The 18,103-nt window shown below is 36.6% G+C and overlaps 1 protein-coding gene across 14 annotated transcripts in view; it reads left to right on the forward strand.

Moving 5' to 3' along the window:
• The window catches only part of GAS2 (growth arrest specific 2), a 176,439-nt gene that overhangs the window by 78,930 nt on the left and 79,406 nt on the right, over nt 1-18,103 (forward strand). For all 14 annotated transcript variants that reach the window (XR_008714611.1, XR_008714613.1, XR_008714610.1 and 11 more), the window contains exon 5: nt 9,215-9,278. Coding sequence is in view for 7 of the 14 variants with exons in the window: in XM_055581372.1 (XP_055437347.1) it covers nt 9,215-9,278 (64 nt within the window). In the remaining 7 variants the exon portion in view is untranslated. The remainder of the gene's footprint in view (nt 1-9,214; nt 9,279-18,103) is intronic.

The raw sequence follows: 18,103 nt of genomic DNA on the forward strand, positions 1-18,103 counted from the left end.
AGGGATGAACTGGGGAGTATAGACAGCATCTGATTCCATATGCTTCTCTCATGCTTGTTGTTTTGATTCTTGGCAGATAACTCTCTACGCCACATGATACAATCATATACAGAGCATAACCTGCCGTTTATCTTCTAAGACATTCTTGAGAGAGAGCTTTTCCTCTGTCAAATGTCAGTTCTTAGATTATGAGTTAACTAATATCCCAGAATAGTATTTCAGAAATGAGTCAATAGCAAAATGGATACATGTCATAAAAACTTTTTCATAAAAGACTTATAAAAGCCCAAGAGAGAGATAAAAATGTTTGATACCTTAGTGATAAGTCAAATGCAAATAAAAACTATGATAAATTAGTGACGATTAAGAATTGTATATTTAATGTTGAGTATAGAGGAAAGTCAACACTAAATATTCAATTCTTAATCCTCGCTAATTTTTCACAGATTGAATTTGCATTTGACTTATTACTAAGGTATCAAACATTGAGGAAAGTGAGATCTTCTATATATTGCTGAAAAATAATTGGAAAATTTTTGCCCTTTTTTGTCTTCTTGGGCAATTTGACATTATGTATTAAAGACTTCAGAAGTGCTCATGTTCTTTCATCAAGTTGTTCTACCTCTAAAAGTTTATTTAAGGGAAGTAGAGATAGGTAATGTCTATGGAAACTTTGTTTATGAGTTAAAAAAAATGAATGAACTGAAGATATTTGGTGGTAGCTTAAACAGACTGTAGTCATTCATAGATACCAAGAAAAATAATATTCATAATATTTTGAGACTAATAATATGGGAAAATTATGATATAATATAAACATGAGGTCTCAGCATTTACATCTAGTAAATAACAATAAAATGCTATATTCAGAATTTGAAAGTAAGACAAATAGTAATTGAATTGTAAGTAATATTTTCTTCTTCAGTTCTCTATTAACACACTTTAGGCAGTAAACAGGTATGGCTTGTAGTATGAAACATAAACAATTTTACTCATATTAAGACAATTGCAATCTTAATTGCAATAAAATTGCATAGAGAATTATTTATTGACATCAGTGAATTTTCTACATCAGTGTATTATAAGGGCTGTTGTACATTAGGACCAGACATATATGACTTATTTTCAATTAAAAAAAATTGTTATGGGTCCTAAAATTGACGCTCTTGTATGATTTTTTTCTAAGATATTTTAAGTAGAAACTATTTCTTTAAATGAATGATATTCTTGCATGGAGGATTTGTTATTTGTAATTTACTTGAGCCCACTGATTAGAAATTGCTAAGTTACCTTAATTTTTCCCCCAGATCTGTTTATTTTTCTTTACTTATGTACATTCTGGTTGAACTGGAAAGTTGAGAAAAATAAAAGGATGGGGGAGGGAATATTTGAAAAATGCACAAATTCTGCTTGCTGTAATTGTGTCTATATCACTATGTTATTGGATAATTATAGGATCTGGAGGCCAATGACTATGCTTCATCTATTTCTCTGAGAAAGAATCTACTCAGCAGGAAAAGGGTTTGCTATCTGCTGTGCTAGCATGCAAATGTGTGTGATTTTTCATTTTTATCTTCTGTATTGGTGTTTGCTGTGTAGCACTGTCTTTTTTTGATGCATGACTCTGAAGAATAGGTTTTATACAGTTCTTTGTCCTATTGAACATTGGTCAAGCACTGACCTACCTACAGTATTGGGTTTGATCCCACTACACAAAAGTAAAAAGGATTGTGTGTGAATATTTAAGCATTAACATTTTCCATTTTGTACCTAGTGCATCAGAAAAAGAATTTATGCCTGCCTGCAAGTGTTTGATAAGTCATCCCATGTGGTAGTCGTTGTTGTTGTCTGTATTGAGGACTGGAAGAATATTTCTGTAGAAAGAAACCTACTTTTATTAATATTAATGTAGGATAACAATTTCAGGATACCAGATCAACTCTGGGTTATTTATATTCACATTGTTTCTTCCCAGGAACAATTTATTTTAGACTTTGGGTTTTGTAACACCTATCCTTATAAAGTACTTTATCAGCATCTCAATTCTGAATTTGAGCTCAGAAACTTTTTCCAAATTTAGCCATTTGCCCCTATGTCAGCACAAATGTAGTATGGTATCTGAGTGAGAAAACTAAAATATCTCCCAGGAGTAATAGGTATAGCAAGGATTTGATGGAGTCAGGGTTGAATCAGGAAAGTGACAGCCTTCTAGCTTTTCCAGAATCAAATTTTCACTGTGCAGTATTCAATAATAATAGCTATATGTTCAGTAATGATAATCAAGCAGTGGATATGTGCTACCATCTCTAATCTCCCAACAACCACTAATTTTATAAATGGAAATGCTAGTTTAGGACCAAGAGAATTAAATAAGTTGCCCAGTATTATACTGCTTCTCAGTGACACAGCTAGGATTGAAATTCAGCTTCATTTTCCTCTGAAGATCATGTCCCTCCAGTATTACAGAAAGTTATGTTTTGTATGAGATAATTTTAGAAGTTCATATGATGATTTAAAGTAAAAGGAAAAATAAAGTATAAATGAAAGGAAAATTAGAAGAGACTCTTACTTGCTGCTCTGAGTGATAGTGACTTAACCCGTTAATTTCACATCAAGTCTGGGTGTTGAGACAGAAAGGGCACTCCTTGCTCTGGGACATTTTTTTGACTTGGTGGCAGAGGCAATTAACTACATTTTATTCTATACATCTTCCATTACTGATGAGATCATGAATGAATTCTCCCTTTTATATGAATTATATGGATGCTGTATCCTGTTTTCACTGTGAACAGTGATTCTGAGAAATCTGGATACATACACACTCAGCATTCATGAGTTTGTGGGGTTTATGCTTTGTTGACTTTTCTTCTCTTTAGCCTCTCTCAGATCAGTTTTTAAGTCGCCTATGTTGCTAGCTGCTTCCCACATTTAAATGCAAAGGTCTCTGTGTGTGAGTTACAGGGAGTAACACGACTTAAGAGAGCCAGCCCTTCACTTTCTTGGCAGGCATCTTTTCTACCTTATAGATCCTGGAAGATGATAAATGCCATAAAACCCATTAAGGGCTAATCCAGTGCACAGATTATTTTTTTCTCCATTCATCATCATCATCACTGTCATCACCGTTATCCTAAACATTTCTAGAGCATGTTCCATGAATCAAATCACATTTGAATATTTTTAACCAGAATAGATATAGAATTATAACTGACATATATGGTAATAATCATAACATTGATTAGTGTAATGATTATCAAACTTTAATGCACATATTCATCACCTGGAGAGCCTGTTTAAATTTAAATTTTGCTCAATAAGTCAGGGATGGGACCCAATAATTTGCATTTTTAGCAAGCTCCCAGCTGATGCCAGTGCTACTGGTCTGCAGATCATCACTTAAGTACAAAGGTGTAAAATTTGTTGAGTGCTTGCCATATACCAAATGTGCTTACCCATAAAATTACCTCATAAGAAAGAGTAAGTAGAAGGCAAGTTTTAGAGATGAGATTATGTAGCCTGGATTAGAACCCAATTCTTCTGATATCTAGTTTACTGTGTCTTCTACTATGTCATTCTTTCTAAGTATAAGAACCTGTTCTCTTCTCTAGGACAGTGGGAAGCTATTAATTTATGATATTTTCACAATTTAATATTCACTCAAAAATATAATCTTTTCAAATTTCATCTTAAACATAAATCTGAAATATAGATTTCCTTCAAAACCAGCATGAATATTATTGCTTCTAATATATATTAAACCAAATAGATAATGATATTTTCATTTTTTGTCCATCTGTTAAAACCAAATAGCTATATAGCTAAACTCTACATTCATGGTTTAATGCATTTTATCCTTGCAGATTCTGTGACATTGAAACTCTACCCCTTGCTTTAGCAGAAGGTCTCATTTTCTATTCCTGGAGCTAGCAGCATTCCATTTGACATTTGATGCCCATGAGATTTTTATAGAATCTAGGTTATAAGATTGAGTCTCTTGCCACATATTTTTGAATAGAGATTTATGTTACTTTTCCCAGAGGGGTTCTGCGTTATACATTTTTTCAAAATGGTTTTGATTATTTTAAAAGAAGCCACCAGTGATAAAAACCTTTTGCATAAAAATCACCAGTGACTAAGACAGCTTTTATTTGTTTTAAAGAAAATTTGTTCAGAGGAGAGAAGGCAATAGTGATCCTCTCTTCTCATGAATGCATGGGTGCATGGTAAGTCGCTTCAGTCATGTCCAGCTCTTTGCGACCTCATGGACTGTAGCCCACCAGGCTCCTCTATCCATGTGATTCTCCAGTCAAGAATACTGGAGTGAGTTCCCTCTGGAGTCGGTTACCAGGGGAATTTTCCCAACCCAGTGATCAAACTCACGTCTCCTGTGGCTCCTGCATTGCAGGCAGATTCTTTACTGCTGAGCCACCAGGGAAGAACCCTTCTACTCAGAGCTCAAAGCAAAAGGCTATATTATTGATGTGGCAATAGAATGAAAAAAAATATTTTTTACCATAAGCCTCAGTATAACTAGAAATTTGCGTGTATTTTTGAAAAGACAAATCAATAAAGTATCAAAAATGAGTAGTACATGGGACAACATAAAGTCTTTAGTTCAAATGCAATATACTAAAAGTTTTCTTTCTAATCATCCAGATAAAGATATGCATCCATATATATATATAATATATATAATCAGCTTAGGTAATTTATTGAAAATGGGCTTATCTAAATTATTTTATTCCCAGACATGGAGGAAAATTGATGGTAAGATGTTTAGTGTTTCATAAAATGACATGTTCTAATATAATTTTTACTTAAGTTTTATACCTAGCAAAAATCCATAATAATAATAGGATATATGCTTGTTTGTCTGTCTATATATGCCAGCCAAGTTGACCTACTTAACCTTAGATTTGATTAAACTTAGAATTAGCTATTTATGATACAACATGACAGAATATTCAAAATATACTCATTATAATAACTTTTAAATTATATAGCTTAAATGATCAAAAGTAGTTTTTTTTTTTTTTAAATTCTGAGGTTTCTTCTACTGCTTAGTAAGCTGGCTTTCACATGATGGGTGCACAGAAAAAAATGCTTACAGGAAAAAATGTTATTAGTTATTAACATTAATATTAACTAAGCCAAATAAAGATAATCTTTAAGCTAATAATATACAACAAAAAGTAATAATAATGAAGAAAGAAAACTAACTTTGGGAAGTCTTTCCTATCTGCCAAGCACTGGCTAAGAATAACAATGAATAATATTTTGTTTAACTCACACAAAAATTTTGCAAGATACACACCATTATTTTCCCTCAGAAAACTGACATTTTATGATCTCCCCAAATTAGGAACTAGTAAATTTTAGAGCTCAAAGACAGAACCAGATTTCTGTGGCTCAAATCCTATGGCCACTATACTCTTTCTACCTGTTAATTTTGGTCTACAGTGCAAAAACCAAACATAATCTCTTCTTTGGTATAATGTAGAACAGGAGACCTGGGTTCGATCCCTGGGTTGGCAAGATGCCCTGGAGAAGGGAATGGCAACCCACGCCAGTATTCTTGCCTGGAGAATCCCACGGACAGAGGAGCCTGGTGGGCCACAGTCCATAGGGTTGCAAAGAATCGGACACAACTGAAGTGCCTTAGCACACAGCACATTGCACAGATGATACTTACAGACTTTTGAATTTAATTTTATAGAGTAAGGTCAGCGTGTTTGCTTTTACAATTGAATAAACATTAACATAATATAAATTCTTGCATTTTCTAAAGATGCTAGGCAAGATTTTAGCCTTTATTCAGCTTAACTGTCACAACTGCTATTATAACCACATGATACGCTCATGATCCATAAGGGTTACCATCCTTGATATTTTGGGACATAGTGTTTACTGAGTAACTAACTACTCTGTTCTTGTTATTGTGCTAGGTTAGCCCCTCTGCAGGTTTAACTCATTCATTGCTTACTATTTATCAAACATGATATTAGTATTTGTGGCCATTATGAACCAAGGCATGATAAGACAATATTATGGGTATGTTTTGAAGCAACTGCTTTATTAAAGATAACATTTCCAAGAAAACTGGGAAGTAAAACATAATCTTTCTATTATCATTTCCCTAAGATATGGTGCTGAGTGAGACATTTGTTCTAAGTTTTATAAGCTGGTTATATTAAGGATATAAAAAGGAGAACCATGCCATTACTTTTCAGTTTTCCAAATTGATTTTCTAATGAGTCCATGGTAGAACTGATATTTGAGTGTTGGCATGCAAAAGCTGTTTTACATGGATAGCTGGATATGCAATGGCAATGCATGCTACATACCACATTGTCATATTACCCACATGATTTTTTTCTTCAGAATTAATTGTATTTTCCATAGAATATGTCTGTTTATTTCCAATGCTTATAGAGTCCTCCAATTAAGCACAGTAATTTGGTTAAAGAATCATGATTGTTGGGTCAGATGTTGCTTTATGTGATTGGTATTGACTGCTCATGGGCACAGTTTGGTCCATTCACTAATAATTTTCATATTTTGTCACTGTTACCATCGCAAAATGCACGAGATTATATCCAAGTCTCCTGAAGCTTTAACTACTTGCTTCACACATTTCTCACTGAAGATGAGTGTGTTAGCAGGGCCTTAAACATCTTCCTCTCCTCAACTTTCATGTACTCCCTTTTCCTATTTGTTATTTTGTACCACTGACAGGGTGGCGGTGGCGGTGGTTTAGTCACTAAGTTGTGTATGACTCTTGCAACCCCATGGACTGTAGCCTGCCAGGGTCCTCTGTTCATGGGATTCTCCAGGCAAGAATACTGGAGTGGGTTGTCATTTCCTTCTCCAGGGAATCTTCCTGATCCAGGAATCGAACCCAAGTCTTCTGCATTGCAGGCAGATTCTTTACCAACTGAGCTACAAGGGAAGCCCACTGACAGGATAAAAAGTCCAAATCAGAAGAAACTGATGAACTAGACAGGAAGATTGATTTTCATTTATTTGCTTTTGTTTTGTGATGTTTGTTATTGTTCTCTGTTTGAAATTGATTTCCATGTGGTATTATAGTCCATATGTTTCATTGCACTGAAGTTGATTTAATATATCAAAAGTTGTATCATTCAGCCAGAGTCATCTAATGGTGCACTTAAATTAGAGGTACTAAATATCTTTTTTAAAAGCCCCTTTAGTTAGAAGTAATATTAGACTTCCCCAACCTGGGTTTTATGACAATTCACCAAATGTTAGCCGAAGCTCAAATTTATATTATCAAGAATGGAATTACTCTGTAATTCAGATTTCCCATAATCAGTTCTTTTCAATGAGTATTGCCGATGATATTAGAACATATTTTAAAAGTCTTTAAAAATTACATTTTATAGCAAGATAATAATTTTTGCTTGTTTAAAGCCAAGTAAAATCGTATACTTTCACAATCTAAGTAAATATGTTTTTCTGTTCACCACACAGCCCCAACAAATTCCATTCTGGTGTCAGTGGCAAATATTGCCATTGCCATAGCCTGTGGAGAGAAGAAATTAGATATTTAAGTTGGGGAGGAATAGAAATAATGCTGGGAAATTAAATTATTATAAAATTGTCTATTTAGGAATTGAAGCAGGGCTTCCCTGGTGGCTCGGTGGTGAAGAATCCACCTACCAATGCAGGAGACATGGATTTGATCCCTGATCTGGGAAGATCCCACGTGCTGTCAAGCAACTAAGCCTGTGTGCCGAAGCTATTGAGCCTGTGCTCTAGATCTCAGGAGCCACAACTAGCGGGTCCAAAGGCCACAACTACTGAAATCCGTGCGCTTGCTTAAAGCCCATGCTTTGCAACAAGAGAAGCCACTGCAATGGGAAGCCCACGCAATGCAACTGGAGAGTAGCCGCCACTTGCCACAACTAGAGAAAAGCCTGCCCAGCAATGAAGATCCAGCACTGCCCAAATAAATAAATAAATAAATAAAAGAATTGAAATAATATTGCTATTTATACTAAAGTTTATCAATGAGCTACTATTTTCTTTTATCAGTATATTGGGACCCAATGGACTGTAGCCCATCAGGCTCTTCTGCCCGTTGAATTCTCCAGGCAAGAATCCTGGAGTGGGTAGCCATTCCCTTCTCCAGGGGATCTTCCCAACCCAGAGACTGAACCTGGTTCTCCTGCACTGCAGGCAGACTCTTTGCCATCCAAGCCACCAGGGAAGGCTCCCCCCAACCCACAAAAAAAGATGAAGCAATATTGCTATTTTTCTTAAAGTTTATCAATAAACTCATATTTTCTTTTATCAGGATATTGTGTCTATATAAAGAGCATTCTCAATACAATCTTTTCCCCCTAATATCTTTGTCTTTATTAGGTATTGTATATAATAACATTAAAAAATTTTTCTAGTCTGGTTTAAAAAGAAAAAAAATAGTATGAGCAACACATACTCCTCTGGTAGCCTCAACAAATGCAAGTATGACTTGTCAGCATTACTGAATGTGTCCAAAGGAACTGGTAAAACAAATTTATTAAGTAATCAGATTATATTAGAAAATAAATGGTATTGCAAAGAACCATCTTCTGATTTGCTCATTTTATGGCCCAAAGTGACTGACGATATATATTTGTACATATTTACAAAATTCAGTCAGTTGAAAGTGTTTCCTTTTAAAATATAATCTAAATAGGAGAAGACATCAAGATTCAGAGAGCTCACCTTACATTATTGTTTGGAGGATAACAAAGGGCTGTGATATGTAATTTTTAATCCTTATTCATTGCATTATTTCTGCTAATATCACTGGTGAAGATAGAGTTAGGAGTTTTAAACAATCTTTGCTTCATAGTCTTCTGTTTGCTGTTTTTAAGTATTCATCAACTATTTATATCAGAATTATAACTACATATGTTTTCAATATTCACATACAAATATTGACTAATTGAAGAAAATATTTTCAGAGTGAGATTCCTGAGGCTCATGATTTTTGGTAGGGAAGCTGGGCAAAGAGTTTTGAAAACTGCTTTAGGACTTCAGTAGATCTAAGTGTACTGTGGGACAGGATGGTTTCTGTGAATATCAGAATGAAGACTAGCTCCCTTACTGGGACCCTGAGGGGTGAGGGGGGTCAAGCGTGTTCCCCATTGAGCTGCTGTCCAATCCCTTCTATTGTAAAAGTGTCCGCCTTCGTCTTCTTTTTCAGTCCTCCACAAGCAACCCAGAGAAGTGTGTCTCTGTTTGCTAGAGCTTGGCCGGATTGCAGCCAGGTAGGTCATACTACTGCTGCTATGTAAGATGTGGACCCTCTCAGTATCCAAGCAACTCAGAAGCTTGCTGGTTTTTCATTGCTGATATTTAACTTAGGTGTTGAGGAGCAACTTCTTCAAAGATGATCAGTATGAACATCTCGAGAACAACTATTCAAACTAAAAATGGATTACCAATATTCTTCACTTCGTGATCTTATTGTCCAACTCACTATGTCTAAACATTTTCTAAATATCTTTTAAATGAGTATATTTTCCCTGCAACTCTTTCTTGGGAAATTGGAGAGGATATTGTACGTGAAGTCGTATGTGACAATACACTTCCCTTAGTGGAAAGTTGATTCCCATTATTCTCTCTCTGTCTCCCAACTCCTTCACTGCTTTCTTGCTGTTTAGTCTTTAATAATTGTCAGACTCCTCTTTTGTTCCTTTTTCCTCACTTTCCCCATTTAGCAGCTGATCCCTCAGTTCTTTTTAGTCTCTACTCCTGAGTAGATGAATAGGTTTATCAGTTCAGTTCAGTTCAGTCACCCAGTCGTGTCCTCACTCTTTGCGACCCCATGAATCGCAGCATGCCAGGCCTCCCTGTCCATCACCAGCTCCCGGAGTTCACTCAGACTCATGTCCATTGAGTCAGTGATGCCATCAAGCCATCTCATCCTCTGTCGTCCCCTTCTCCTCCTGCCTCCAATCCCTCCCAGCATCAGAGTCTCTTCCAATGAGTTAACTCTTCACATGAGGTGGCCAAAGTACTGGAGTTTCAGTTTTAGCATCATTCCTTCTAAAGAAATCCCAGGGCTGATCTCCTTCAGAATGGACTGGTTGGATCTCTTTGCAGTCCAAGGGACTCTCAAGAGTCTTCTCCAACACCACAGTTCAAAAGCATCAATTAATAGGTTTATAGTTATCTCCATATTTTGATTGGAAAAAGGCATAGAATATAATCCTGCATATGTAGAGACATCTTTGGAATATTTTTCTTCTAGAAAAGAAAAACCAAAAGTACTTGTAGAAATCATAACCATAGCTAAATAATCAGAGGAAGGGACTTTATTAGCCCAGCTGACTTGATTTGGTTTCCTTTCATCAGACAAGGCTTCTGACAGTTTTACAGAGCCCAAAGAATTATAAAAGAAGATATAAATATTTGAATAAATCTTGATGCAAGATAAAACTTCAGAATTAATTAGGTGATGTTTTCTCATCCAGTCCAGGATATATTTGTAGTGTTAAGATAAGATGAATTAATAAGATAAAGTAAGAGCTTGCTCTCTGTGTTAATTCTCAAAGGGAAAGCTATAAAGAAAATCATGGAAAATAAAATACAAGGTGTGTACATCAGGAAATTACAGCAATGGGCAGAAAACTTGCTGTCAATGAATAGCCTCCCCTTTTTTTTTATCCAACAGATCAACTATAATCAGAAGTAATCCCATGTTCTTTAAAACATCATAGTCAACATAATCTTAACAAATTGTTCATAAGGTATGGATTGTACTTTGCCATAGTAATTGGATGAGAGAAGGATTGTTTTTATTTAAAAGCAATTCTAATTAAATAGAAATGAGGCTCCACTCAATAAGAAGTGAAAAAATCAATTTGAGATACTTAGGGATGTCCCTGTTCCCTGCTATAAGTTTCCCAGCATTGTTGTGTGACAGTCTTTAGAGAGGGTCCTCTAGTCTTCTATCCACTCAAGCCTCTACTACTCAGGCTTAGTTCATAGTGTCTGACAGTCCTTAGGACCCCACTCTCCTTCTGTCACCATCTTGGGTTCTGAGAGGGAGCAAGACAAAGGTACCTGTTGCTTCTAAGACTCTGCTAAACCACTCCTCCACCATGCTTAATCCTGCTGTCCTGCAGGACAAAGAGCTTTGAGTCAGAGGGCTCAGCCTTGAGTCTTTGGGTTCAGCAGATATCCCTGAGAAAGGTGATCTTACAAAATAGAAGTAGAGTCACAGATGTAGAAAAACTTATAGTTACCAGGGAATAAGGTGGGAGGGATAAATTGGGAGATTAGGACTGACATATATACTCTGAAAAGTGAAAGTGAAAGTGAAGTCTCTCAGTCCTGTCCAACTCTTTGCGACCCCATGGACTGTAGCCTACCAGGCTCCTCTGTCCATGGGATTTTCCAGGCAATAGTACTGGAGTGGATTGCCATTTCCTTCTCCAGGGGATCTTCCCGACCCAGGGATCAAACCCGGGTCTCCTGCATTGTAGACAGGCGCTTTACCGTCTGAGCCACCAGGGAAGCCCCATATATACTCTACTATATGTAAAATAGTTATCTAATAAGACGGAGACGGCACTGGTACCCCACTCCAGTACTCTTGCCTGGAAAATCCCATGGATGGAGGAGCCTGGTAGGCTGCAGTCCATGGTGTCGCTAGGAGTCGGACACGACTGAGTGACTTCACTTTCACTTTTCACTTTCATGCATTGGAGAAGGAAATGGCAACCCACTCCAGTGTTCTTGCCTGGAGAATCCCAGGGACAGGGGAGCCTGGTGGGCTGCCGTCTGTGGGGTTGCACAGAGTCGGACATGACTGAAGCGACTTAGCAGCAGCAGCAGCTAGTAAGAACCTACTGTACAGCACAGGGAACTCTACTCAATACTCTGTAATGGCCTATATGGGAAAAAAAAAATCTAAAAAGAATGGAGTTATATATATATATAAAACTGATTCACTTTTCTGCATGCCTGAAACTAATGCAACATTGTAAATCAACTATACTCCAATAACAAGTTCAAAAAATATAAGAGGGAGGAAGACACACAAAGTAGAATCTCAGTAAATGAGCTGCTAGCCCTGAAATGCGAGAGGAAAAGAGAGGTTGTCTAGAGTTCCTATGTATTAGATTAGGCAGAAAACTTTTTTGTATACTTGTTTATTTTAATTATATCATTAGAATATTCCAAAATGGCATATTCCATTTTGTTACTTTGATAACCTAAATATGTGGGTCAAATAGGCCTGACTCTGAAAGTTGTTATAGGGGTAAAACAAATAGCTGAGAAATAGCTTACAAATAGCTGAGAAAAGAAGAGAGGCTACAGGCAAAGGAGAAAAGGAAAGATATACCCATTTGAATGCAGAGTTCCAAAGAATAGCAAAGAGAGATAAGAAAGCCTTCCTCAGTGATCAATGCAAAGAAATAGAGGAAAATCATAGAATGGGAAAGACTAGAGATCTCTTCAAGAAAATTAGAGATACCAAGGGAACATTTCATGCAAAGATGGGCAAAATGAAGGAGAAAAGTGGCATGGACCTAATAGAAGCAGAAGATATTAAGAAAAGGTGGCAAGAATACACGGAAAAACTATACAAAAAAGATATTCATGACCCAGATAATCATGATGGTGTGCTCACTCACTTAGAGCCAGACATCCTGCAGTGGGAAGTCAAGTGAGTCTTAGGAAGCATCACTACAAACAAAGCTAGTGGAGGTAATGGAATTCCAGTTGAGCTATTTCAAATCCTAAAAGATGATGCTGTGAAAGAGCTGCACTCAATGTGCCAGCACATTTGGAAAACTCAGCAATGGCCACAGGACTGGAAAAGGGCAGTTTTCATTCCAATACCAAAGAAGGGCAATGCCAAAGAATGTTCAAAGTACCGCACAATTGTACTCATCTCATGCTAGCAAAGTAATGCCCAAAATTCTCCAAGCCAGTCTTCAACAGTACGTGACCTGTGAACTTCCAGATGTTCAAGCTGGATTTAGAAAAGGCAGAGGAACCAGAGATCAAATTGCCAACATCCATTGGATCATTGAAAAAGCAAGAGAATTCCAGAAAAACACTTACTTATGCTTTCTTGACTATACCAAAGCCTTTGACTGTGCAGATCACAGCAAACTGTGGACAATTCTTCAAGAGATGGGACTACCAGACCACCTTACCTGCCTGCTGAGAAATCTGTATGCAGGTCAAGAAGCAACAGTTAGAACCGGGTATGGAACAGCAGACTGGTTCCAAATTGGGAAAGGAGTATAGTGTCATATATGTCAAGGCTGTATATTGTCACCCTGCTTATTTAACTTACATGCAGAATACATCATGCAAAATGCTGAACTGGATGAAGCACAAACTGGAATCAAGATTGCCAGGAGAAATATCAATAACCTCAGATATGCAGGTGACACCACCCTATGGCAGAAAATGAAGATGAACTAAAGAGCCTTTTAATGAAAGTGAAAAGCTGGCTTAAAATTCAACATTCAAAAAACTAAGATCATGGCATCCCATCCCATCACTCTATGGTAAATAGATGGGGAAACAATGGAAACAGTGACAGATTGTATTTGGTATGTGGGGGGGGGGCTCAAAAATCACTGCAGATGATAACTGCAGCCATGAAATTAAAAGATGCTTGCTCCTTGAAAAAAGATCTATGACCAACCTAGACAGCATTTTATTTTTTTTTATTTTTATTTTTTAAATTTTATTTTATTTTTAAACCTGAAACACTGTATTAGTTTTGCCAAACATCAAAACGAATCCACCACAGGAGACATTACTTTGCGGACAAAGGTCTGTCTAGTCAAAGCTATGGCTTTTCCAGTAGTTGTGTATGAATGAGTTGGACTATAAAGAAAGCTGAGCACCAAAGAATTGATGCTTTTGAACTGTGGTGTTGGAGAAGACTCTTGAGAGTCTGTTGGACTGCAATCAAACCAGTCAGTCCATCCTACAGGAAATCAGTCCTGAATATTCATTTGAAGGACTGATGCTGAAGCTGAAACTCCAATACTTCGGCCACCTGAAGCAAAGAACTGACTCCTTGGAAAAGACCCTCATGCTGGGAAACATTGAAGACAGGAGGATAAGGGGATGACAGACGATGAGATGGTTGGATGGCATCACTTGCCTTGATGGACATGAGTTGGAGCAAGGTCCAGTAGTTGGTGATGGATAGGGAAGCCTGATGTGCTGCAGTTCATGGGGCTGCAAAGAGTTGGACATGACTGAGCAACTGAACTGATAGAGGTAAAAAGAAGGAGGACCATTTTCTGCAGAATTAGCTGGGAGTTTTCATTTTCCTGCTGCTTAGTGTACATCATTTACTTATTTTCTGGATTCACTTTTTGAATTTATGCTATTAACTGAATACTCTGTTAGAAATCCTGCTGAGCTAAACATTTTTAGTATGATCGAGTCACCAAAGGAAAAGTTTGCCACCCAATGACAAAATCCCGTTAGAAATCACTTTTCCTCTAGCTCTGAGTCTGGCGTGAAAAATGCCTTGCCATAGTATTTAAAACAACATCTTGGTTAAGGAAAGGGAATCATAATGGCCTGGTCAATTTGAAGGTGAAGTGTTTGTGTATGTTTTTCCTCAAATATTTTAAAATTGAGATTTTGGGTTGCTCCATTTATTTTTTAAAGCCATGTTATCGGTATATGATTAACATACAAAAAGCTGCACATATTTAAAGTAAACAACTTGATGAGTTTGGTTATAAGTATACATCTATGAAACTATCATCACAATCTATGCCATAAATGTAGTTTCACCTCCAAAAGTTTCCTCTGCCTTTATTATTATTATGTTCATTATCATTATTATTGACAAGAATGGGTGGCTACATTTCTAACCACACTAATGACCATGTGTACCAGTAAAAGCAGAGATTATTCGCATTATAAAAATTTTACTAATTTCACAAAGCAGCGATCGAAGGATTAAGACAACACATTACAGTGTTCAATTTGTAAATTTTGTTTTTTATCTTCCTTACCTACCTGAGTGCTATGAAATATTGTACACATACCATGAAAAAGAGAAAATAGGCTGAGAGATTATTCAGGTTGTTATTTTGTATGCAGCATAAAGTTAAACAGCTGAATACCCAAATGGATAGAACGAACATTTAAGTATAAATGTCTGTATAAGTTTCTCTTTAGACACATTTGAAGATTTTATTAAAATTTTAGTGGAAGTTCAATTGTACTTTAAAAATAGTCACCCAGTACACCCAAACAACACTAGCTTAGTCCTGTGTTGAAGCATAATAGTTGAAGGGAAAAAAAAGGAAAATTCATCATTCTCATCTTATTTTAGGCCAACATTTTTGTTTTGACATAGTAAACCTTTATCTAGATTATTGTACGGGTGCTTCCTTCCCCTTTTACTTTTCCATGATGTTGAATTAGGGCAGCATTATTGAATTAAGATAGCATTAACCAAAACTAGAAGTGATGTTTGGAGAACTCTCAAGAATCACAACATTAATTTGTACACACAACAGATGCTGTTTGACCCTGACAAAATCCCAACACAATGTTGTGAATTTTGTGTTTTCTACTGATAGATAATGCTTTTTTATGTTTGATCCTAAATATTTATTTCTCAGAATTACATAAATGTCATTTTAAAAGCATCAACATCACTTCAGAAATGATCAACTAAAAGTTTCTAATTCTCTGCCATATTCCTTGCCTGGGAACCCTCTGTGAAGCTCTCTTGAGAGCTGTGGGCTTCTCTGAGTTCTGAAATGGGAGAATGAGACCACTTATTTTTGCTCTCATGGGTAAAACTTCCCTTTATTTTTCAACTACAGAGAGGTATCATCACTGTGAAATCCCTCCATTAATATTTCAGAAACCATGTCAGTTTCTGCATCTAAAATATGCATGTTTGCCTTCTGCAAAGTAAAACACTCAGCAAAAACAGGTCAGTGAAACCTCAAAAATCTGTTTAATGAGAGTGTTTTGATATTCATTATTTTAAAACAGTTACTATGAATTCAGCCTTTTTTTAAGACTGAAAAATTAAGATTAGCTTTATGATAAAAGTAAAAAAGAACTTTTGTTAATTTTGTTTGGGGCTATGATAAATAGTCAACATCAGAGGGAAGCTTTTTATTTTTATTTTTGAGTGCTTCATTTTGAACAAAATTTATGACTGTTTAAAAGAAATATACTTTGTGAATATTTCCTCCTATTTTAATTTGTGACATAATGAAATGTTACTTAAAATATTCTTACACTGGAGTTATTAGTTAACTCATCCTATTTAAAGATCTTGACTCTTACTGCTAAGAATAAAATTTATTTTCATTTGAGTGAAACTTCCATCCAGACTTTAAAGCAGAATAAAGATGGGGCAAAAACTATCTTGAAGAATCTTTAAGTGATCTGTTATATGCCTTAAGAAAGGGGAATGTCTAAACTTTATCCCTCCAGGTCTAATCGGAAAAGGAAATGGCAACCCACTCCAGTATTCTTGCCTGGAGAATCCTGTGGACAGAGGAGCCTGGTGGGCTGCTGTCCATGGGGCCACATGGAATCGGACACGACTGAAGCGACTTAGCATGCATGCATGCGTTGGAGAAGGAAATGGCAACCCACTCCAGTATTCTTGCCTGGAGAATCCCAGGGACGGAGGAGCCTGGTGGACTGCTGTCTATGGGGTCGCATAGAGTCGGACACGACTGAAGCGACTTACCAGCAGCAGCAAGCCAGGTCTAATAAAATAGAACCCAGATGTTTTTTCTTTGAAAATTATCATCTAGTAAATAGTTTGAGTAAATTTTCTAGTTCAGGGCTTAGTTTGGGGACTCAATTATTTCATCTAGACCAATCTTAAAAGGTATATCCTATGTCAGAAAAATGTAAAGTCTATTTCTAAGATGTCATCATGAAGTTATTAACCACAAGACCCTGTCCCTAGAACTTTTTTAATGAGACCAAAAATGATAATATGACACTGCCCTTTCAATATTCTCCCTACTTTCATGTCACTGGGGTATACAAAGATTTGCTTTTAGCAGATCCAACCTTCTTGCTGTCTTTTGTTGACCCTTATTCAGTTTGAAAGCAACAGTTAAGTTTTGAAATCTTGTAGCTGGGCAAGAATAGACAACAGTGAAAGTGAGAGTGGAAGACACTCGGTCTTGTCTGACTCTTTGCGACCCCAAGGACTGATTATACAGTACATGGAATTCTCCAGACCAGAATACCTAGGTGGGTAACCTTTCACTTCTTCATGGGAGCTTCCTAAATCAGGGATCGAACCCAGGTCTCCCTCATTGCAGGCAGACTCTTTACCAGCTGAGCCACAAGGGAAACCCTAGACAACAGTAGTTGACCCTTATTCAGTTTGAAAGCAACAGTTGCTCCTTCTCCTACAAAGCTTTGAGATCTTGTAGTTGAATGAGAATAGGCAACAGTATACATTTTTGAAAACCGTTTAGACAAAATCAAAATGTAGCATGGGATAGGGTTAATCATGGAAACCAGAATGAAGCAGCTTTTTGGAGAGCCAAAAAAAGACCTTTTAGTGACTAAGTTGGCTTCAGGTGCAGGGCCCCAACCCAAGGGGAATTTCATGATTTACAGCCCGTTGACATCTCCAGACAGACAGGAAGCCAATGAGTCGTACTTAAGTGTATATTTCAGGATTGGCTGACTGTACCTTATGCAGCTTGAAGTATTCAAAAGCCAGTATAAGCAGAGATTTGGGGCTTAGTGCTGATTTTCTATGTTCAGTGGCATAGCTAATTTTCAGCATCCCCAGATAAAGAAAAATCTCCAGGGCACAGTTTTCCGTGTGTGGTGGTGTTTTCTACTTCATTGAAACTGTGTTTTGTTTTGGACATGGAGTGGAACCTGTTGGTACTTTAATAACATTTTTCATATTATTTCATTTTATGATTCGTTTTGATGTTTGGCAAAACTAATACAGTGTTTCAGGTTTAAAAATAAAATAAAATTAAAAAAAATATTAAAAGGAAAAAAAAATTGTTCAACCCAACCAACCTGTTTCTAAAAGGCGGCATGAATCCACTTACAATTACAAATGAAATCGTATTTTCCA

This window comes from Bubalus kerabau, chromosome 5, assembly GCF_029407905.1.
Source record: "Bubalus kerabau isolate K-KA32 ecotype Philippines breed swamp buffalo chromosome 5, PCC_UOA_SB_1v2, whole genome shotgun sequence".
Lineage (NCBI taxonomy): Eukaryota > Metazoa > Chordata > Mammalia > Artiodactyla > Bovidae > Bubalus > Bubalus kerabau.